The sequence below is a fragment of the Polyergus mexicanus genome, unplaced genomic scaffold (assembly GCF_030449975.1).
Source record: "Polyergus mexicanus isolate NDT 795.1 unplaced genomic scaffold, iyPolMexi1.0 SCAF_6, whole genome shotgun sequence".
NCBI lineage: Eukaryota > Metazoa > Arthropoda > Insecta > Hymenoptera > Formicidae > Polyergus > Polyergus mexicanus.
This window is the reverse complement of record NW_027223326.1, coordinates 5,663,699-5,688,123: the sequence shown is the minus strand read 5'-3', so window position 1 is coordinate 5,688,123 and position 24,425 is coordinate 5,663,699. Positions and strand designations below refer to the sequence as shown.

The following is a 24,425-nucleotide window of genomic DNA, read 5'->3' as shown; positions in this document are numbered from 1 at the left end:
GTTTGTTGACGTTTCGTCGTCGTTCGTTGGCGTTTCGTTGACGCTTCGTCGTCGTTTCGTTGACGTTTCGTTAGCGTTTGTTGACGTTTCGTCGTCGTTCGTTGGCGTTTCTAATCTAGCGATATTCGCATGCCGAAGCTCGTTTATCAGAGTCTGTAACGCACGCACGTCTTTCTCGAACGAAGCAAGCTTCTCGTCTGACTCTTTCAGTTGATTTCTCAACGTTTTAACGCACTGATCCACGTACAGTTTGTTGACGACGTCGGTATCAGCCACAGGTTGCGCTACACGACGAATCTTGCGCGACCTCGCGTCAAAGTCCGTAACGGTGCGACACAGAGCGTTATCGCGCACGAAACTTCTCATTAATCCACTCCATCGACGGTACGAAATGACGTTCGTCACGTCTCTACTCTGCTCGGATATCCCAAATTTGTTGATATGCATCATCGATGCGAGCGATGTCGGTCGATCGATTGATTAGTTTTGTCGAGACACCGTTTAATTTATAATAATGCCGGCTTCGCGAAGTTCCTCGATGATCGACAAGATCTCGTTGTCGTGACCGTTGTGACCCGCTTGGTGCGAAGCATCGAGCAATCGTAGACGATCCACCAGCTCGTTGGGATCGTCCCAGTGCACGTAGTCAATCTTGTTGTCGGTTAGCGTCATTTCGCGAGGCGCGAATAATCCCTTTCCGGATTTTGTTCTTTTGGGTTCGATCGGTATCAACTTTGCGATTATTTCTTTGTACTTGTATCCCCTGTTACTCAGTAATCGACCGTGTGCATCGTGATTGCGTTTATGCGCGCTCGTCGTCAACAGCATGCTCTTGTACGTTTGCTTATCATCCTCCGTATAGATGACATCATCGGGAAATTTCTTAAAGATCAACTCGTAAAGACCAGGTGTGCCGACGTATCGTATGCCGTCGATAATTATGCTATCCGCGTTGTCCACGTCAAAACGTTTATTACCGAACATCATTCCATTCTTGTCGAGATAAACACCGTACACGTTGTCTATACCACTCTCTTGATCGCCGCTCAAGATAGGCCAGATGTACCTTTGACCCAGTGGACCTAATTGATCTCGCAACGTTTCTTGACCTTCCGGCGTTTGCAACTGATTTCGAACGGATGTTATGAGCGAGTCGTCCGTGGTTTCAAAAACATCCTGGCTCCTGAATAATTCGGGCATCGTAGGTTGTATAGTTCTCATTGACGCGGACGGTGTAGAGGTTATCAGCGGTACATCCAGTGGAGCGTCCAATCGTTTCGATTTATGCGGTGTCGGTGAGCGATCCAACCTGACGTTTGATCGTTTTCTCTTTTGCGGTGTCACATCATCATCATCATCATCATCATCCTTCTCGCGCTTCGGGATGGACAACGCTTCGATCCCCGCGTCGGTGTTACTCGCAGGCTCGTTCTTCACCGCGATCGAACTAGAGTTGTCGACGATCTTTTGTAACGGCTCAATGAGAGGTCTAAAGCGTCTATCCAACACGATATCCTCCTCGATCTTACCGGTCTTCAAAGCACGATGTTTCTTGCGAATCGATTCGCTGGTTTTCACAATTGCCCTCGCAATCTTCTCGCGCTCGCGAATATCCTCGTTCTTATCGATCGTAGCCATCGCGGAAAAACAAAAATGTCAATCTCTCTTTCACGTTTCACCCCGACGAAGTATCGGCAACAACTAATCGTTTTGCGGTATCGCGAACACGTTAAATCCTTTTCTGTATCGACCATCGTTGAGCGAACTGTCCTTGTCTATTACTACGAATCCGTACTTGCGCTGCCAACAATCGCGACACAACGCGCAAAATTCATCGTACGGCATGTCGGTATTCACGTGATCGTTGTACACGTGTTTCAGGTTGGTACCATCCTGTTTGAACAGGATCAGCAGGTTCGCGTTGTCGCGTATTAGATGTTTAGGTATTCTCGCGTACGTCTGACAGAGATAAAAGCAGTCAACGCTCGAGTGTCGACCCATTGAAAAATACTCTCTCACCGCATTTTGCTTATCGCATGCCACGTCATCGAACACGAAGATCGAGTTTGGACGCGCCTCGCTCGGCGGAATGACATCACTGTTGTTGGAGAATGTGAAGTAGCCGATTTCGTCGATCGATGTCAACAAATTTTCCAGATATCGATATTTCGGTTGTTGCAACGACTTCGAGTACACGTACACGTTTTCGAAACGTACACCGTGCGGACTTTCCAGCAGGCTTATTAGAACGTTGGTTTTACCACAATTCGAGGGGCCACAAACGATCGCGCGTATAGTAGTCGGTAGCATCGTACCATGCTTGCGCATCTCCGCGTTGTCCCCCATCGATCGTAATCTGTCGTCGCAATTCGTCACGCGTATCGCCAAAGGTTGTCGCACGAATCTCATTTTCACACTGTCGACTGAGGAATGCTGGATCGAACGCCTATTTATAGATGCGCGGAACCGCAAATCGCTCAGTAACAAAAATGTTCGTGCTGCTGTTGAGACCTTCCGATATTTGCAATTTGAGCGCCGAACAGTTACAATTTGTGCCGAAAGTCGTTCTGTTGCGAATGTGCGGCGATCACGTCCACTACATGTGGGACAAGCTTCCCGAACATATAAAAGCTGACTCAGAGGTTCAACAATATCGACGCTGTTACGAACATTACAATCAACCGTGGCAGCGAACGCACATCGACGGTCCAGCACCGTTAATAAAAAATTGTGACAAATGCCAGGAAAAATTATAAGAGGTTGTGGTTTCTTAAATCGTGCGATAAACGCACTTCCTTTCGAGTTACATATTCCCGGCTATCAGTTTTGCGGTCCGGGCACTCATTTGGAAAAACGATTGGCGAGAGGTAATCGGGGTATAAATCCATTGGACGCGGCGTGCTGCGAGCACGATATAGCGTACTCCCGGAGCAACGATCTCACCGAGAGACACGCGGCTGACAAGATACTCGCCGAGAGAGCGCGAAAACGCATCGTTGCGAAAGATTCGACTCTCGGTGAGAGAGCCGCAGCCACAGCTGTTTGGGCAGCGATGAAAACCAAGACAAAAATCGGTATGGGTATGAAGACGAAGACGAAGACGAAGACGAAGACGAAGACGAGGACTACGCGGAAAAGGCCGACGAAAAAACGGATACTTCCGACAGCGAAACGAGGCGGTGTATTGCCGATTCTACCAATGTTGGGCGCGCTCGGATCCTTGATCGGTGGAGCGGCCGGCGTGGCCAAGGCGGTGAACGACAGCAAAGCCGCGCGCCGTCAGTTGGAGGAGCTGCAACGTCACGATCGCGCGATGGAAGGCAGCGGACTTTATCTCGCTCCGTATAAATACGGACAGGGACTGTATCTCGGTCCGTACAAACGTGGACAAGGAGTGGCAGCGAAGAAAAAAAAAAAACGTCGAAAAGACGCTAAAAATGCCCACGGGTGTGACAACAAACATACAATTAGAACAATTGGCGAAACGTATGCGTATACCGTACTTTAGAGGGGTTTTCATGCGTGATTCGTTACCGATCGGTGGTATATATCGAAACGAGAGCGGCATCGTGAATTTGGATATCACCAAAGGACCGGGTACTCATTGGGTAGCGTACGCAAAGAGGGGAAATCGTGCTATATATTTCGACGGTTTTGGTAATCTTCGACCGCCGAATGAATTGGTGCGATATTTCGGACGGAACGTTACGAAGATCGAGTACAATCGCACGTCCTTTCAAACTTACGATCAAAGCATCTGCGGACAATTGTGCCTGCGGTTTCTCCGAACGGTCGACGGCAATCGGTGTGAATTTAAAGTCTGACGATGCGCCGTTAAGACTCAGTATTCGTTAAACAGTTTTGTCGACATGTCTATGACATTCACGCTAACCGGGAAGAGTAGCGTCCTCGCGGCACACTACCATCCAGCTGTAGATTTGAGCGACGGTGATTACGAGCTCGGTCTAACTAATTTTGAAACTTATCATACGATATCGAACGTGAATTCCTCGAATAATAAATTTTATTTCGATGAAGATGACACGGAAATTACGATTCCCGAGGGATCGTACGAGATACACGCAATACACGAGTTTTTGAAACGTGCAATTTCACGGAAACGCCCGCGACGCGTAGTTCGCTCCGGCAATCGTGTCGACAAACGCGGTGATATCACGTTGATATCGCGAGAGGAGACCGTTCAAGCGAACGGTGACGAAGACGAGGCTGTAGAATACCCGATAGTGCTCCGTGCTAATTACAATACGATGAATAGCGAGATCAAGTGCGCATTCAGAGTAAACTTTAACAAACCCAACAATATTGGATCGCTGCTGGGATTCTCGTCGAAGCGTATATTGCAACCGAAACAGTGGTATCAATCGGACATACCGATTAATATCATCAACGTAAACATTATCCGCGTAGAGTGTAACGTGACCGCGGGTGCATTCAGCAACGGCAAACGTGTTCATACGATACATGAATTTTCACCGAGCGTTCCGCCAGGATATAAGATATCGGAAACGCCGGCGCAGATCATTTACCTGCCGATCATCGCGCGGAGCATTACGGATTTAACGATACGCGTCGCGGATCAAGACGGACGATTGCTCGATTTTCGAGGAGAAGAGATTACCATCAGATTGCACGTACGACGGCGACAAAATTAGCGTGCGATACATGAGATGCTCGTGTTGAACGACTCGAAACACGCGAAAGATAATAATATCTTTACGGTACCGATTGATGATATCATCCGATCATCATCATCATCATCATCATCACCATCATTAGGTTGCGCTAAAAAGATCAGAAAGAAGCTCAACGCATCGAACGTTAAATTTTTACAATCTTTGGGATTCGCGGTGCGAAATATCTAAGAAAACATGACCGATATCCTTAATATCGGAGGTGAACCGGTCTTTGACGATCGTATCGTCAAGATCGAGACTCACACGTACAACCCGTACGCCAATACGACGTTTGAGCACAGCGATGAGATACGAATACCCATACAACAACAGGATCTGTATACTTTGCCGTATGAGAGTTTTCTGTACATCGAGGGAAAACTAGTGATAAACAAACCAGCTGAAGGGTTTGATGTTGTACTGGGGAATAATTGCGTCGCGTTCATGTTTGATGAGATTCGATACGAACTCGACGGTGTGGAGATTGATCGTAGCAGAAATGTGGGAATAACCAGCACACTCAAGAACTATGTAACGATATCATCCGATAGAACCGTGATTATGAGAAACGCCGGCTGGGATTCGCCTATTAACACGAATGGATACTTTAATTTTTGCGTACCGCTCTACATGTTATTGGGATTTTGCGAGGATTACAGGCGCGTGGTGATTAACGCTCGTCACGAATTGATCTTAATACGATCGCGCAACGATAACAATTGCCTGATTGGAAATTTGGTGTTGGAGCCTGTGATCGACATATTCAAGATACAATGGCGAATGCCGCACGTCGTATTGAACGAGATTAACAAGTTATCGATGCTGCGCGCCTTGGAAAGCGGACAATACCTCAGTATGGGTTTCCGCTCGTGGGATCTGTACGAATTTCCGCTATTGCAGCGTACAACCAAACATTCGTGGCCCATTAAGACCGCGACTCAGCTGGAGAAGCCGCGATACGTTGTTTTTGTTCTGCAGACAGGTCGGAAGAACGTCATGTCCGAGGATACGAGTCGATTCGACGACTGCAAATTGACCAACGTGAAACTCTATCTGAACTCGGAATGTTATCCGTACGACGATATGAATCTGGATTTCGATAAAAACAGATGGTCGATTTTGTACGACACGTATCAACGTTTCTGCAAAAATTATTACGGATACGAGTATCTCGAGCCGAGTCTCACCGTCACGCAATTTTTACGTAACGGTCCATTCGTGATCATCGATTGCTCTCGACAAAACGAATCGGTCAAAAGCGCAACCGTGGATGTGAGATTGGAATTCGAGTGTAAGGAGAACGTGCCGCCGAATACCACAGCGTACTGCCTCATCATACACGATCGCGTGATTCAGTACAACCCGTTGACCAATGTTGTGCGCAAAATCACCTAAGTGTGGGGGAGGGGAGAATGAGACGATATAAAATCTATAATACATCAGGATCAATCGCAGTCTTCTTCTTCTCGACGTGTTGATATAAAAAACGTCATGTCCGTACCAACGTTCGTGGACCTACAAGGATTCTTCGTCGGGATGAAATTTGTCGTAAAGGAGGTGGCGGTGCTGAGAAAGGGGACCGTTCTGGCGCATTACATTTTTACATACCCCCTACCATGGAATCTCCTCACAAAATCCGACAAATCGTGTGCTTCCTGGCTGATCGCGAATCACCATGGATTACGATGGGAAGACGGAAACGTACCGTACAGCATGGCTAAACGCTTGATTACATCAGCCGTGCTTGGAACAGAAGAGGATGGCGATACGTCGACTCTCGTGTACGTCAAGGGATGCCAGAAACGAGAATGGCTGGTGGATTTACTTGAGAATTATGCGAGAGAAAACCTAATCATCGAGACTTTGGATGCTGATTACGAAGATATTGAATCTTTAAATAATCTAGATGTTACTAATACTATACGATGTGGAAAACATGTTAAGAATTGCGCGTTACAGAATGTATTAAAAATATTTAACTGGTGGTTGCAACGTTAAATAAATATTTTTATAAATAAAATGTATAAACGTATTTAATGTTTTTTATTTCTTATTCTCCCCACTCCTTTCCTCGCAAGTTATTTCTAAGAATTCTTTTAACATTGATCGTTGCCCCTTCTCCTAAATTTTTTGAGCATTAATCTCCCACCACATCATATTTTTGAAAATAAGCGTATACTCGGTTAGTTTTTACACGATCAGTGTCGCGTCAACCGTTCTACTTCTCATAACTTAGAGAAATGTACTCCGCCGAAGGAAACAGCAACGGTGGCAGACGCATGAATTATTACGTTCCTCGAGATGAAATTAGGCCGTACAAGAAACCGCTTGATTTGTAAGTATCACAAATTTATATATATATATATATATATTATGTTTTTTCCATGCTATTTCATATTTAATCGTATTTTTCAGACACGGTAAACCTCGTTGTATACCACGTATTTTGGTACGCAGATTCGCTTTGACGCGCACTACGTATAAATACTTGGATATTGGAATCAGCGTTGAATCACAGCGTGGAATCACATCTTACGTGGAATTACATCTCGGCGATAATCGAGGCAATCAAATCGTATTATCTATTGACACATGGGAATCGCTAATGCTGAAACGAGTGGACGTTGAACGACTTGTGCGAACGCCCGATCATATACCAATATGGATTAACGATTTAACAATCGAGATTGTTAAAATACACGATACGAGTGTTGTAAAACTTACGTTGCGCGATTCTTGCTTGTACATGAAACCGTCAACTATATTTTTCTTATTCGAACTCGAACACTGTGTTAATCATGAATATGTGAAGCTGTGCGAGAATTTAGAAGCTGTAAATGAGAGTTTCGATCGATTTGTTGTTAATTTGCAAGGTAATATGTTTGGCGTCGAGAAAGATAATGCTGTTAAAATCTTGCGCGATGTTTTTGATAAAACATCTATCATAGATTGCGAACTATTGGCTTATGCTGTGGATGAAATTTTGTCTGAAACCTTGAGACGAGGTGATGTATTTTAACATAAATAAATGTGCTAAAAAAAAAATGAAAAGAAAAAAATATTTATTTCTTTCGCTTCCTTTCCCCGCATATAAGATAGATATGTAACTGTGGCGCGACCGGGTGGGAGAAGGATAGCGCGAGGCGTTCGCGAATAGGAAAAGGAAAGCATTCTATAGGTGTGGGAGAAAGATAGCGCGAGACATGCACGAGTAGGAAAAGGAAAGAAGGAAGCACAGAAATAATCGACATTTTTAAAATCTAATAATAATAATAATAATAATATTTATTTAAAATCTAATAATAATAATAATATTTATTTGAAATTGTGTATATAATACAAATGTGTGTGTGTGTGTGTGTGTGTGTGTGTGTGTGTGTGTGTGTGTGTGTTAAAAGTAATAATAAAAATAAAAAAATAATGAAAATAAAAAATAATAAAAATATATATATACAGGCGGCGCTCCTTCTGAAACAGAAAAATAAAAGTCTTATTATTATACTAATTTAATTTTTTTTTAATATTTTATATTTTTTTAAAATAGATACTTACAATCAACCCCATAATTCCTCTATGTCCTCCTCGTAGGGTTCGAGACCGAAGAGACGTCTCAGGTCTAAATAGAGACCGTCGGAGCCGTTGTCTTGCCAAACGTCTTGTGCGTATTCGCGGTCGTGTCGCCGCAGCGCTCTCAAATATTGCCGGTTTTTAATATTTATAAACCCCGGAATTTGTATATCGCCCGCATATTGATACTATAAATCAAAATTAAAATATATTATAATATATTATAATATATAATATATTAGAAATAATTGATATCATATATATATAAAACATAATTTTAATATAAAACAAATATTACTCACTCTTTGAAAAACCACCAGATTTAAAATGGCTCTCAGTAGCCCCATCACGAGGTCTTCCGCCCACCATGCCGCATTAAGGCGGCCTCGACACAAAACAGCATCGATCAGCGATGGCATATTTAAAAACGGATGTCTTATTATTGACAGATATTTTTGTAACTTTACTTCACTTCACTTCACTTTACTTCACCACGTAATGTTGTCACTGGTTCAGATGAGAGTGTCCTGTCGCATCGGAAAAAAGGCGACTCGTCTAATATTGCCTCGAAATTATTTCTTTCCATTTTCACAGTGATAAAATCGGCTCTTCCTAAAAAATTGCGTGGGAGTAAGGTCTCTCTAAGATTTAACGAATTGGACTTGTGCATAAGTGGGGATCTTCCAACTTTAATAAGTTAAAAATCATGCCAGTGTTCTCATTAGACGGGGTGTTTCTCCTACTTTTCGTATTTTACTCGTAGTAATCGTCGATTGGTGCGTTTGGATATCGGTTCGAGGGTTCCTTCGCACGTGATCATGTTAGAGAAAATTCTATTTTCTTATGAGTATTTTTATTGCTGCGGATCCAGCCGTGTTTATTGAATATTTCGTTAGAAAAAATTATTGTCATTATGTGCAGCTGTGCTTGTTGGGTATTTTGTTAGAAGAACTTTATTATCTAGTCGGTATCTTTTAGTTTTTCCACCAAAAAATTCCGCTAATCTTTTATCTTTTATTATATCTTTTTTTTTTGTTTGTTTTTTTCTCTTCTTTATCCTCTTCCTAGAAAAGAAATGAAGAGGACACCGCGCCGATTCGGTCGCACGTGCAATCTTGCGAGACGCTATTTGTTCATAATATAATATAAATATAATAACCCGCCTTTGTAATACACCGCGCCGATTCGGCCGCACGTGCAATCTTACGAGACGCTATTTGTTTATAATATATAATATAATATAATATAAATATAATATAATGTAAATTCGAGGATCCGGACATCGGCATCCCATCTTTGTAATACATAAGCCGATTATAAACATATCCCGACCCCCAATAAACCCATCTTCCTAGAAAAATGAAAAGGATAATGTTTTTTTTTGTTTCTGTTTGAAAAACTATATTACCTTGTCGGCATTCCCCCGCGCCGCCAAAATCCCCCTCCGCCCGCGTGACGTCATGCCCCCTCGCCCGCACGGTTTCCCCTCGCCCCGCATACCCCTCGGAGGACCTGCGTTAGAACTCTCCTAGTTCTACTACTGATCGGATTCCCAATAAATCCTCCAAGTAATTTTCAGCACGTTTTCTTTTTTCTCCGGTTAACCAGTTTAACTTAAATTTTGGATGTAAACATGCTGCTATTATTAATTCTTTTGTTTCAAATATTGTAAGAAATCTAAAATCAAATATAGTAAGTTAAGCGACATTGTTTGTTTTATTGAAATTAATACTTTTGAATCAATAGTTTAAAATAAAATAATATTTTTCAATTAAATCCTTATTTAAAATTAAATAACATATGTATTAATCAAATTAATAAGTTACTTTTTATTTAAACCTTGCTGAATAGCTTCAACTAATGAATGGCAATCTATAAGGTCAGATTTATTGAGATTTTCTAATTTTCGTTGCAAGGTACTTAGAACTGGTAGTAAATGAGAGCTCTGCTTTTCCGAAAAGATAAAGCTCTCATTGGATATCGCGCGTCGCGTCATCGCACTGGTCTGCAAGAGCCATAAGTTGATCAATCACATTCAAGCATTTTAATAAGAATGCTAATTGGTCGATTTGCTTACGGCTTTACGGTTAAGATAAAAATTTTATCACGCACAATAGCAAGAATAATATCTTAAATAAATTAAAAAATTTGAAAAAAGTAACGATAAAAGTAACTGTTAAATTCGTTACTCGTTACCGAAAAATGTAACGAAGTTACTTTTTCCGTTACAAATAAAATTTGTAACGCCATTACCGTTACAGTTACCGAAAAAAAGTAACTGTAACGGTAACGGCGTTACAAGTAACGCGTTACTTCCCAACCCTGTAATATCTATTACTTATAACGCCATCTTTCAGCCGGCGTAAACTAACACATTTTAAGAAATTACCCAGACAGCACAAAACATCCTCAGGATCATCCTGAATATGTCCAGGACGGTTCAGGACATTTGTAGGATATTTTAAGATATTATTATAAATATATTTATAAAAATTTAATATGCATACATAATTATTTTTAGTTGTGTCAGCTATTTAATATAATTTAGAAATCTTAAGTATTATAATAAGTATTAATGTCCTATAAATGTCCAGTGGATAACCCCTGGATGTCCGTAGGATATATCTGCCCTGTCTATTATATTGGATGTCTTTTGAATTTCCAGAGGATATATACATGTGCAATTAATTGTTAACATTAATTTCGTTTAATATTAATAATTGAATTTGATGCGCACATTTTCATATATCCAAAATTATTATTTATTTAATATTTCATGAGAAATGTTACTGTTCGCAACATTTCAAAAACTTTACAAACAATAGTATTCAACCGCTAGTTCGTTTCCCAGACAGCACAAAACATCCTCAGGATCATCCTGAATATGTCCAGGACGGTTCAGGACATTTGTAGGATGTTTTAAGATATTATTATAAATATATTTATAAAAATTTAATATGCATACATAATTATTTTTAGTTGTGTCGGCTATTTAATATAATTTAGAAATCTTAAGTATTATAATAAGTATTAATGTCCTATAAATGTCCAGTGGATAACCTCTGGATGTCCGTAGGATATATCTGCCCTGTCCATTATATTAGATGTCTTTTGGATTTCCAGAGGATATATACATGTGCAATTAATTGTTAACATTAATTTCGTTTAATATTAATAATTGAATTTGATGCGCACATTTTCATATATCCAAAATTATTATTTATTTAATATTTCATGAGAAATGTTACTGTTCGCAACATTCCAAAAACTTTACAAACAATAGTATTCAACCGCTAGTTCGTTTGTTTACTGCTATGCGACACGCGAACTCGTATTTGAGATTTGGTCATGAGAATTATATAAAGCTTGCAAAGAGCAACTGACAGGAAATTACAAATGTAATTATTTTCTATCAGTTCAATTTCTGATGCAATCTCAACATAGGGAATTCAGATATTGGATTGTTTAGAAAATATTAAACAACTCAAACCCGAGAGCCAAACCTAAAATATTCATGTATAGCACGAAAGCCTCAAATATTAAAGAACGGTGAACTATTTTTAATAGATTTTTAATATTGGCAGTAAATAACAAAACATAATTTTAATTTATATTTAAATTTTAAAATTTGCTCTTTGAAACATACGAAAAATATCCCAAATATATCCTATAAAAATCCTTAGGATGTTCCACAGGATCTCCCTGGATTCTCCAGAGGTTAATATACGGCTATCATTTACTCTTCCTCAGGACATCCAGAGGAGATCTGAGGATTACAATGGGATATCCTGAGGATATCCTACATATATGTCCTGGATGCTCTTTGGACGTCCTAAGGACATCCTTGTGCTGTTTGGGTAGGCTCTCATGTGACATTACAAATTTCAAATAATCGCGGGCTAAGCGAAAGACTCGGGTTCGATTCCCGATTCAGCGACTTTGCCCCGATATTTTTTCTCGCCTTTATTTATCCAGTGGGGTAAAGGAGGGTTTATTATATATCTCGAATTGAGATTATTTTTAAAAATCTTGGTATAGCACCAAGTAAATTTCGTGCCCTGTGCACATATTCAGTTTCATAGAAAACTTATTTTTCTATGAAACTAACGCTCTACTATCCGCGTTCTGGCTCTTATTAGCACGTGATTATTTGAAATTTGTAATGTCACATGAGAGCTTAATTTCTTAAAATTTGTACGTTTTATATAATTTTTTTAAATTATAAGCATAACATTTATTTTATAATTTTGATTCAATCCATGATAAAACAAGTATGTATTAATAGTTTTTGGATCCTACAATGTCTTTTTATCTATGAAGAATTTTTTCACAAACTTTATCATAAGAATAAAGCATTCTATATTTGTTTAAGAGAGATTTTGCATTTAGGATTTTGTGTGTGTATGTGTGTGTGTAAGGTACTATTTGTAACATCCAAAAACTATTAATACATTTTTATTTTTTCATAGATTGAATCAAAATTATAAAGTAAATGTTATGCTTATAATTTTAAAAAATTATATAAAGCGTGTTTTATTGCCATTCATAATAGAAGATTTGCTTGACCTTTGGTCCGTATAATAACCAAGGACTAACTTATTGTTAGTATAGCATAGAAATATTTTTAAAGTAACACCATTGTTTAAAGTAACATTTTTAATAGATATGATTATATTGTAATTTTTTATTGTTATTAGCATGTCTTGTCATATAATAAATTGAATAAAATATACAGATTTGTATGATTTCTATAAGTTGCAAAAATATTTTTTATTAATTAACTCTTTAACGTTACTGCATTGCGTGAATATCGTCGAATATTTAAAAATAATAATATGTATATATTTCTAATAATATGTATATATTTATTAGAGTTAATATGTATATATGTTAATATGTACATTTTTATTTTGTGTATATATATATATATATCTATGTGTATATACATGGTGTCCTAGACCACTCGTACGCCCCTTTTCTTTCAAAAACTAAGCATTTTAGAGAAAAACATTTTGAACAAAAATTGTATGGTTTTGAGGGAAACATAAGATGGTGTCATTGGTTTGACCTTGGATGGCATCGTTAACGTCAAGTCAAGGACACTTTTAATTTCTTAAATGGAATTCCCATTTTTATTTTAAAATGCAAATTTTGTCCACAAATTTAAATTAAAGACATTTTAATAATTTTTTACAATTATGAAAATTTTTAAATAATTTATAATTATCCTATAAATTTTTTGTATAAATTAAATTACGTATTAATTAAATTACATTACATATAAATTTAATTTAATTTAATTTAGTTACATATTATAAATTTAATTTAATTTAATTTAGTTACATATTATAAACTTTAAAATAATATATACGTAATATTATTAAATTGATAGAAATTAAATTTACATCTAAAATCTAATATACTGGGTGGCCCATTTTAATCCATCCAGTCGAATATCTCAAAAACCAAGCCCGGAAGAGAAAAATGTTTCAAACAAAAGTTGTGTGGCTTCAAGGAGGCCATAAGATGGTGACAATGATTTGACCTTGGAAAATCATTTGAAGGTCATGTGAAGGTCAACTTTAAAATCTTAAATAGAAATCCTCATTTTTTATTTAATATTCTTGTAGCTGACATCGAGAGCTTTCCAAAACACTATAATAAAGTATTTTTTTATTAAGTACTTTTTGAGTTATTTTATATTTTAATCTGACATATTTTGATATAAAAAATTAAATATCTCGTAAAATATTTAGTTTTCGATAATCTTACCGTAATACTTCTATGTACAGAATAATGAGACAAATCAATTAGTATAAAAAAAAATTGTTTTTAAGAAAATTATTTACAATGTATTTTTTTAAACAATTATTTGTTTTTTTTGGCACTAATTAATTTGTCTTATTATTCTGTACATAGAAGTATTATGGTAAAATTATCAAAAACTGAATATTTTACGAAATATTTTATTTTTTATATCAAAATATGTCAGATTAAAATATAAAATAACTCAAAAAGTACTTAATGAAAAAATATTTTATTATAGTGTTTTGGAAAGCTCTCGATGTCAGCTATAAGAATACTAAATAAAAAATGGGGGTTTCTATTTAAGATTTTAAAGTTGACCTTCACATGATCTTCAAATGATTTTCCAAGGTCAAATCATTGTCACCATCTTATGGCCCCCTTGAAGCTACACAACTTTTGTTTGAAACATTTTTCTCTTCCGGGCTTGGTTTTTGAGATATTCGACTGGATGGATTAAAATGGGCCACCCAGTATACAATAAAAATTAAATAACTTCAAAAATGACCAACCTTTTTTCAAAACATAAATTAAAAATAAAATTTTTGATATTAATTTTAATTCAATATTTAACTCCTTTTTTCGAAAGATTTATAGATTAATAAAATTTTTACTGATAAATTTACAAAAATACATTAATTTAAAATTATGTGTCAAATTTATTTTTTACTTATATGTTACTATCTGTATAATTTAAATAATTATAATTAATCTTAATTATTAACTTATTACTAACTTAATTAAATTTACATTTAAACTTATTACTAACTTTATATATATATATATATATATATATATATATATATATATATACTAGAATGTTAACATTCAATAAAATAAATAAACTAAAAAAATATATGAGAAAAAGATAAGTTGACATCTAAAAAAAAACTGAAATATATCAAATTCGCATATCTAACAACAACAAGATTCATTCATAAGAATTTTACAATTAAAGAAAGGAAGAAAACTTATCACCTGACACATAACATACCATATAAAATATATATATTTTAAACTTTGACTATTAGCTATAAACTATAAAAGAAAGAAAGAAAGTAAGAAAGAACACTATAAACTATAAATCTAAACCTAAACTAAAGTTATAATTATAAATTATACACTATAAGCATATACGTATACTATTAATTAAAACGTACAAATTAGAAATTAAAAATCTACAACTCAACGCCTAAATAAACCTATAAAAAAAAGGAAACTCAAACGTCAGAGCCCGAGCTTCTCTCTATATCTAATTCTAATTCTAATTGTAAGTCTTAATCCTAATCTAAGTTCCCTATTTATTATACATCTAATACACAGCAGGCTCACAGCCAAATTACTAACTATATTTCTTTAAATAAAATTAAATTTATTAATAAATTTATCCTAATTCTAATATCCTAATATATATAATATAAAAACTAATATATAATATAACTAATAAAAAATAATACCTATATAATATAAAAATATTTAATAGCTTAATGTATTTCTGAGATATTTAATAAATTGCAACAGTGAATCTAAAATAGGGTCGAATTCAATAACTTAATACTTAATTAATTTTAATTTACTATTTAACTAGTTTAAATTTAAATTTATTACTAACTTATTACTACATAAAATTTAATTATTAATTTATAACTTTATATTTTATACTATTAACTTTATATTAACTTTATATAAATTTATACTATAAATTTTATTTCTCTTTAAATAAAATTGAATTTATTAATAAGTTTAAAAAATTAAATAATAAATTCAATAAATTTGTAAATTTTAAATTTTCTAAAATTAAATTTTTTAAAAATTAAAAAAAACAATTCTAATATTAAATCATTTTCTAGTATTTAATTTATCAATTAAATTTTTAATAAATTTATCCTAATCCTAAAATACAATAATATATAATATAAAAGCTAATATACCTAACATATAATATAATATAAGTATCCTAATATATGTATAATATAAAAATATTTAATACCTTAATGTATTTCTAAGATATTTTATAAATTGTAAGAGTATAGGTGGATCCTCAGATACCCAAGAATGTTAAAATCACGTTTTGCCAAAGCTTTGCGACAAGGTGTGCTTTAATTTTGACAACAATTGTCTAGCAAATATTTGTCTTGTTTTGTCAAAAAGTTTGAAGCAAATTGACGGCAAAATTTTTTGTCTCACGATGCTGAAAATGACAGAAAAAGGCTTGCTCGTGAAGAGTGACCCCAAAAATCGCCTAATTTTGGTCCCGCGATATTGGAACTGAATTGTGTGCCAAATGATACCTTATGACAAGATATCAATCACAAAAAATTTTTAAGTTGAGGTGAGCATTGGTTCCAGAGATATGGGAAGTCAAAGTAATTAAAATTCATTAACGCGTCAGCCCATACTTTAAAGCACGAATTTTTATGCCAGCATGAGGGGATGTGCTGGCACATGGAGGGGATGTGCTAGCAACGCTCGGGCGGTAGAAGAGCGCAGACATACAATCTTGTTACAATACATACAATCTGGTTACAATCTTACTTGCTACAATTTGCTGTTCTTTTGAGAGAGCGCAGACATACAATTTTGTTACAATACATACAATATTGTTACAATCTTACTTACTACAATTTGCTGTTTTTTTGAGAACTACTTCCCGAATCAGGATCTTTTTCAGGATTACTGTTCTAATCAGTTCTTTTCAGAACTACTTTCGCAGTTTTCTTCAATTTTGATTTCATCTTTTGATATTTTTAACATTCTCCATTACATAATGTTTTCAGCCACTTGCTTAGGCTGCGAAGAGCAAAAACGAAGGAAAGGTGAAAAGTTTTACTTTGTTGACAACATTCCAAATTCATTGCTTGTTATTAACAACTTGCGACAAATTTATAACGCGAAAAAATGAAAATTAGTTGAAGTAAGCAATATTCCACCAAAAAGCAGAGTCTGCCACAAATATTATAAACTGAGTAAAAAACCATGCTTGTCAATGTCCTACTCTGATCCAAATGTACCTGACTTATCTATTTATCGAAAAGGAAACAACTGTCATCTAGGATGTACATTTGGCTGCAAAGATTGTAACGGGGTTACTTTTCGCGAGTGCGTGGATGAGCTCGGTCGGGATCAGGGTTCGTGAAAAGGTGAAACACACGAAAGATTTAGTTAACAGATGTCGTCTTTATTTGTCTCGTTCGGCAATGGTCGATTTACAATAGTTAACGCGCGGCGGATGATGCAATGCGCTAGATGCATTGTGATTCGGTGCGCGATGTTCGATATATCGAACCGCTTATAATATTCGTAAAACCGTGTTTATTTTGACGGCACGCGAAACGCGCAAGAAATCGCGCGCGGTCGGTCGGCGCGTGTACGGCAAGGCCGTGTTTATTTTGACGGCGCGCGGAATATAATGAAATATTAGGTGACAGGTATTTCGGCGCGGTGATTATAATTCGCAAGTATTAAGATAGTGTTGATCGTTGTCGCGGGATTTATCACGTATTCTCAGTGGTAGGGGAATGCGATCGGAGATCGAGTACCCTCGACCGGGCGGAGAACTCTCCGTCCCTGCTTCCGTTCGCGGAGTTGCGGATAGCGCGGCGGAGTCGAGAAAACTCGACGGGGCAGCGAACTCGCAAACCCACGGTCCGGCTGGCTGGAGTGGTCGGATCATAGACCGTAATCTAGGAGAGCGGCGAACACTCCGCTCTCGTCGAGTTAGTCGGATTTGTGTCAGGAGTTCGGAGACTGCACGGAAACCGAGAATGCTCGGCGGAGGCTGCGAACACGTCAACCTCACGTTCCGTCGTTGCTGCGAATTTCAGGATCGGTTCTGGTATCTCAGAGCGTACTGCTCGAGCGGATTCAGGAATCGTTCTGGTCGTGAGATGCCGAAACGCTGTCTTTTTATACCCGAGCGTCTATCGGTAATTGCGTCGTTTGCCCCCGGGTGGGGATAACGACGCGTTGTTTTCGGCGGGTAATTACGGTAAACGCGTCGCTTCCCCTGGGCGAAACGACGCGGCGTTTCGACGGATGACGCTCGGGATCTTCCGGCAGCGTTCGGTTGTGCTCGGGTTTTGGCGTAACGGTGGCCGTATAACGGCCGTATAGTTGTTTATCACAACCGCGATGATTTAAGTATTAAAAAAGGGCGCTGGGCGCCTCTGCCACTGCCCGGCTGGTGTTCGCCGGGCGGCAGACTTCCGGCTGGCTACGTGCCGGGTAACGATGGGGGGTGCATCGTTACAAGATATTGAAAACTTGATTTCAGTTCCAAACATGATTCGTCATGAGCTACTTATGAATTATAAATTCTTAGCTAAACGCGATGTCCGTATGTGTAGTAAGCATGTAGGCATTACTAATTATTGGCCACTTGTCAAGCAAGTCTCACAAGAAGTAAGTGCTGAAGAGCAGAAAATGATCAGTGATCTCATGTATGAATACTATCAACAATTGAAAAATAACGACAAACTTGTATTCAATATTGACAAAATTGATTCTATTGATGATGAGATATTTAAAACATGGTTTTCTTACGATAAAGAAGAATTCCATCAAATCTGTAGTTTCACCAAAACTTGTGAGCCAAAGCACGTTGCTGTTTTCTTATGCAAATTACGTACTGCCCTTTCTAATACCCAACTAGCTTTTTTATTTGGAGTGTGCGAGCAAACGATTGCCAATCACATGAATTTAGCAAAAAAGGATTTTCATAATAATTTAGTTCCGAACTTCATTAATTACAACGATCGCTCAGTATTGATCGCTCATAATACTCCAATGGCAAAAACACTATTTGATATTCCCGATGATAAAGCGTGTAGTATATTTGATGCCATCTACCGTCTTACACAAAAATCAAAGAATTATGCGGGATAAAAGCAATTGTGGAGTGAACAGAAAAAAATGCCACTTGTCAAACCTATGGTGGGTTGTTCACCTGACGGTTGGATACTTTTTGTTCTTGGACCACGCAACTCACAATGATGCAATTATATTAAAAGATTGTTTCAGCAGATATTCAGATGAAATGAGCATCATTCATGAAAACGACATCGTTTTATTCGACAGAGGTTTTCGTGATGTTGTGAATTTCTTAACTACCAATAAGAAATTACATGTTTATTGTCCCGGGCTTGGTCAACTTGATACCATTGAAGCAAATTCCTCAAGATTTGTCACCAAATGTCGCTGGGTAATCGAACAAGTTTTTGGTCGACTTAAAAAGAAATTCAAAATCTTTTCTGTGCCAGCTCATAATGCTACTTTGGCGGACGATTATGAATCTCTTCTGATTGCTTTTGCTCTTCTAAACATGTTCCACAAACCAATTTTAAGTGACAAAAGTCATGAAGACATTGTGCATATAATGAAATCTCGAATAAACGTTCCTAATCGTTTGAAAGTCGTTGCTCAGGAATTCAATCTTTCTCAAGTCAAATCACCATATCTTGAGCTTCAATATAGAGTAATTGATAATGAGGAAAATAATCGACAACTTCAATTCCCTCAGCTCACAATGGATGATTTATATTACCTCAGTCTCGGCCCATACCAAATAAGAAATGCGATCTCGTATTATGCAGAGCATCAAAAAGAGGGGACTTTTCTAGTGCGGAAGTTTGAACCAAACCCTAGACATCCAACTGCAGCCTTAGTCTATGCAAGGTATGGGATTTCAGTTGAGGATCCCTTGCTAGTCAAAACATACATGAAATCTCGATACCGTAATGGAAAACACCATCACATTTTTGTACTCATAGATAAAACTAAAACAGGACGAGATTCAATTACAGAATATTATTGTACATGTGAAAGTGGTGCCCAAACTGTCGACTGTTGCAGTCACGTTATGACAATTGTGTGGTTCCTTGGATATGGCCAATATCATGGGATACATGTACCTAATCCTGATATATGTAATATATCCATAACCATTTCCAAGGAACAAAATCAAGGAAACTAAATTTTAGTGTGTGTTTTCGCACATACATGTGGATCGATTTCCTTAACAAGTAAAGAAATTAAAACATTTTTTAAATACATGGTCCGCCATATTAAATCGGCCATTATGAATTTTACAAATCTCACTTCAAATTCATTGTCAGCATCTAGCAAAACCTCCGGGTACGAAATTTTAAATTATCGGACTGAAAGAAAAATTCGTGCTTCAAAGCGTACGGGCTGACGAGTTAATGAATTTTGACAACTTTGATCTCCCATATCTCTGGAATCAATTCTCACCTCAACTTAAATTTTGTGATTGATATCTTGTCATAAGGCATCATTTGACACACAATTCAGTTCCAATATTGCGGGACCAAAAATAGGCAAAAAACTACTGATTTTGGGGTCACTCTTTTACGCAAAGAAGAACACGTATGATGCTATTCACGGTGTAACAAATTTTACATCAATTAGTAGCAAATTTTGTTATACACGCTATAATAGCAAATTTACGACAAGAACAGAGCAAACCTTATTGTACACAATATGATAACATATTTACGAAAAGAACAGAACAAAATATACTCTGGCACAACGAGATGCAAAATTCACGCAAATAACAGAGCAAACCTTGCCATGCAGGGCATGACAGCAAATTTACAACTTTACTTTATTACAAACTTTAAAAATATAGTATTCAGCCGATAGTTCGTTTGTTCATCGTTATGCGAAGCGCTATATGCATCCATCTCGTATTTGATTTTTAGTCATGAGAAGTATATAAAGCTTGTAAAAAGCAACTGACAGAAGATTAAAAATATAATTATTTCTATCAGTTCAATTACTGATACAATCCCAAACATAGGGAATTAAGATATTGGACTGATTGTCTCTCTTAGATCGGACAGATAAATGTCTAAAAAAGTTTAAATCATCCGTTTATTGTTTACTTAAAATGTAAATATATATATATATATATATATATAAAATTCATATATTCATTATATTTTATGAATTCATTTTCAATTATTCATATATTATCATCATCTCATAATTATAATAAATGCCACCTAAGACTCTTGTCTGCTCGGTCGCATATTCTTAAATGACGCGTCAGAAAACATGATGGATTGCTTCACAAAAAATATTCCTCTCTGCGAGATTTATCGTTCCTCAGAGTTTGTCGCAGAGTTTCTGAATCATCTTATACAGAGAATTATCACAAATTTGCTATCATGCCGTACACGGCAAGATTTGCCCTATTCTTGTCACAAATTTGCTGTCATCCCGTGCACGGCAAGGTTTGTCCTGTTCTTGCCACAAATTTGCTGTCATGCCGTGCACCGCAAGGTTTGCTTTATTATTTGCATAAAATGTGCGTCACACTGTTGCGACAAGCCTTGCCAGCAAAAGCTAAGCTTTTTATGGACACACTTTGTCACAATTTTGCTGTAAAGGCATGCTCGAGTTTGCTGCAAACTTTGCGCAAAGTTTGCATCATTTTGCTTGCTGGGTCATCTAGGATAAGGTCGAACTCGCTAACATTCTCCATATATTGAGGGTCGTTATGTCATAGTTTCAACTTCCATTGTGATTCCATTGTTAATGTGATATAAAGATCTTCTAGAGTTGGCAGTTTTTTTGATACTGTACTTTTGATGAGATATGATAATTTATATTTAGACCTGCAAATATAATATTACAATATTTTGTAAAAACAATTAAATTTAATGTGATAGAAGATTGTACAATAAACTATATATATTTACCCAACAAACTTCTACGTCTTGCCAGATGTAGACCAATCATAGTATGGAATTAGCATTTATTAAGACATTCCTGCTAAGATCGTCTTGAAATAGGAACGGACTGTGAACACTGACTATAAATTTGATGTATGTAATATGGCGATTTTACATATGTTTTATGTTCTTTAGCTTTTGACATTTTGTCTTTATTTCTTTTGATTTTCCAGATGCTGTATTTATTCTCTCTCTTCTTCTATCGTTATTTTTTTTTGTAATCACATATATCTTGACTCTTAACATGAAATCTAACATTTCGATCCTATGTCGATAACATTCATTGTTCTGATTAAAACAATCTTCATCAGCATGCTAAACATGTTTTACACAAATCTCGAGGAGTTTTTTCTTCACATCTTTTAAATGCTAAAACTTCTTGTAATATGAGTTGATTGATTCAAGTTGAAGAGAGATAATATTTAAAAATGAATCCGTTGGCCTTGATAACCATTCTATTTCAGGTTCATCTTCGTTTTGGTGTTTATATTCACGTAACTGAATATAGATTTCATTTTCGTTTGATCGTTCCATCGGTATTTTCAAATTTTTTTTATGGCAGCTATCGCACTTTGTACTCTCGTAACTATGGCGAGCAATATATCCTGCGAAATATGCAATTGCATTTCTTTCATATAATTCTGTTAAATTTGAATTGTCCTTGTCGATATTAATTATTTCTAAATTGTCATCGAAATAATTCTGTTCTGAATATTGAGTAATTTCTTCAAAAGCTATCTCAATGAAATTTTCAGAATCCTCATTGTGGTTGCCGTAGGCCGCCATCCCTTCGTTGTTTTTTAGTCCAGTGACTGGAAACGGACAGTTTTTCGTGACACTCTGCCACTTCTTGTCTTCGTTTCGATGGGTGATTTGTTTTCCTGCTTTTCAGGCTGCTTTGGTGTTGGTGTTGGTTCCGAGTCTGCCAGTACGTAAGCGGGTTTCAGCCGGTCTGTAGTTACGTGGACGGTTTTTCCGTTCACTCGTAACTTGTAGACCTTTTCTGTTCTATTGAGGACTTCATACGGACCATCGTAAGTTGGTTGTAATGCTCGTGTTGGTGCATCCTGTCTCAGAAATACATGTGTTGAGTTCTTCAAATCTTTGTACTGAAAAGTGGCAGGCGTTCCATGACTTTTAACCGGTTGTGGTCGTAAATCTTTCATTGCTTTCTTTAACCTCAGTACAAAGTCGCTTGCATCGCCTGTTGCTACCTGGGTTTCTTGCAGAAATTCGCCAGGAAGTCTCAGTGTTTCTCCGTACACCAATTCGGCGGGTGTCGCTTTGAGATCTTCTTTATAGGCAGCTCTGATCCCCATCATGACTATCGGTAGCACTTCGGTCCATGCTTCCGTTGCGTGGCATTTAATTGCAGTTTTCATTTGGCGATGTAGGCGTTCGACCATGCCATTAGCTGCCGGATGGTAAGCTGTTGTGCGGATGTGTATCGTTCCTGTCAATTTGGTCAGCTGTTGAAATAAATCGGCCACAAACTGTCTTCCTTGATCTGTGGTTATACGTGCCGGTGTGCCGAATCTTGCTATTCAATGAGTGAATAGATTTTGAGCTGTTGCTTCCGCTGTGATCTCTGTCATTGGTATGGCTTCAGGCCATCTGGTGAAGCGATCAATTATCGTGAGGCAGTATCTGTAGCCTCTTGATAGCGGTAATGGTCCTACCAGGTCTATATGTATGTGTTCAAACCGCTTTGTTGGGCCTATGAATTTGCCAATCAGCGCACGATTGTGTTTGTGAATCTTTGCTTTCTGGCAATTGATGCAGGTTTTTGCCCATTGGTGACAATCCGCCTTAACCCTTGGCCAGACATAGCGTTCTGCGACCAATTTTGCTGTTGTTTTGGTCCCTGGATGTGAGAGGCTATGTAAAGATTCGAAAACTTGCTTCCTGTATTGCTTGGCAACAAAGGGGCGTGCAACTGGTGTTGAGACATCACAATACAACATGGCATCTATCCCCGGTATTTGTATTTTCTGGAGCTTGAATGAAGAGTTCCCTTCTAATATTTCTTGTATTTCGGTATCCTCCTCCTGTGCCTTTGCTAAATTCTCCATATTTATTGCGGTTCGAATTTCTTCGATTCTTGATAAGGCATCAGCGACCGTGTTGTCTTTCCCTGAGATATGGCGTATGTCGGTGGTAAATTGCCCGATGTATTGTAAGTGTTTCGCCTGTCTGGGAGAACTGTGCAACAGATCTTGCTGGAAAGCGTACGTTATGGGTTTGTGGTCAGTGAATATCGTGAAGATTCTTCCTTCGAGCATGTGGCGATAATGTTTTATTGCCATGTAAATTGCCAGTAGCTCTCTATCATATGGGTTGTATTTTTGTTGCGCCGGATTTAATTTCTTGCTGAAAAAAGCTAACGGTCGCCAATCTTCTCCGTCACGCTGCTGTATCACTGCCCCAATGGCTCTGTCGGATGCATCGGTAGTGAGAGTTATCTCTGCCTCTAGTTCAGGATGTGCTAGCAGTGTTGCTCGGGCTAGACTATCCTTACTTCTTATGAAAGCCTCATCTAATTCGGCATTCCATGTTATTGGTGCCTTCTTTGTCACCTTTGGACCGCTGAGTAGGCCATTTAGCA

The 24,425-nt window shown here is 37.3% G+C and overlaps 4 protein-coding genes across 4 annotated transcripts; 2 read left to right on the top strand and 2 right to left on the bottom strand.

The window, feature by feature from the left end:
* Positions 1-411: 411 nt before the first annotated feature.
* LOC138934332 (uncharacterized) lies at positions 412-1,638 on the bottom strand. The gene has a single exon (XM_070297956.1). It carries the CDS (start codon positions 1,636-1,638, stop codon positions 502-504), a length of 1,137 nt encoding a protein of 378 aa, XP_070154057.1. The 3' UTR covers positions 412-501.
* A 3,251-nt stretch (positions 1,639-4,889) lies between these two features.
* LOC138934331 (uncharacterized) lies at positions 4,890-6,089 on the top strand. The gene has a single exon (XM_070297955.1). The coding sequence runs from the start codon at positions 4,890-4,892 to the stop codon at positions 6,087-6,089; it is 1,200 nt and encodes a 399-aa protein (XP_070154056.1).
* An 845-nt stretch (positions 6,090-6,934) lies between these two features.
* On the top strand, positions 6,935-7,713 carry LOC138934330 (uncharacterized). Its single transcript, XM_070297953.1, has 2 exons — positions 6,935-7,029; positions 7,110-7,713. Exons 1-2 carry the CDS (start codon positions 6,935-6,937, stop codon positions 7,711-7,713), a joined length of 699 nt encoding a protein of 232 aa, XP_070154054.1.
* Positions 7,714-22,620: 14,907 nt separating this feature from the next.
* Positions 22,621-23,226, bottom strand: LOC138934329 (uncharacterized). The gene has a single exon (XM_070297952.1). The coding sequence runs from the start codon at positions 23,224-23,226 to the stop codon at positions 22,621-22,623; it is 606 nt and encodes a 201-aa protein (XP_070154053.1).
* Positions 23,227-24,425: the final 1,199 nt, after the last annotated feature.

Bases quoted from the DNA above. Each gene is read 5' to 3' on its own strand.
- LOC138934330 (XM_070297953.1), top strand. From the start codon at position 6,935: ATGTACTCCGCCGAAGGAAACAGCAACGGTGGCAGACGCATGAATTAT. The intron at 7,030-7,109 runs GTAAGTATCACA...CGTATTTTTCAG, and splicing joins TACAAGAAACCGCTTGATTT to ACACGGTAAACCTCGTTGTA.
- LOC138934329 (XM_070297952.1), bottom strand. From the start codon at position 23,226: ATGGTCGAACGCCTACATCGCCAAATGAAAACTGCAATTAAATGCCAC.
- LOC138934332 (XM_070297956.1), bottom strand. From the start codon at position 1,638: ATGGCTACGATCGATAAGAACGAGGATATTCGCGAGCGCGAGAAGATT.
- LOC138934331 (XM_070297955.1), top strand. From the start codon at position 4,890: ATGACCGATATCCTTAATATCGGAGGTGAACCGGTCTTTGACGATCGT.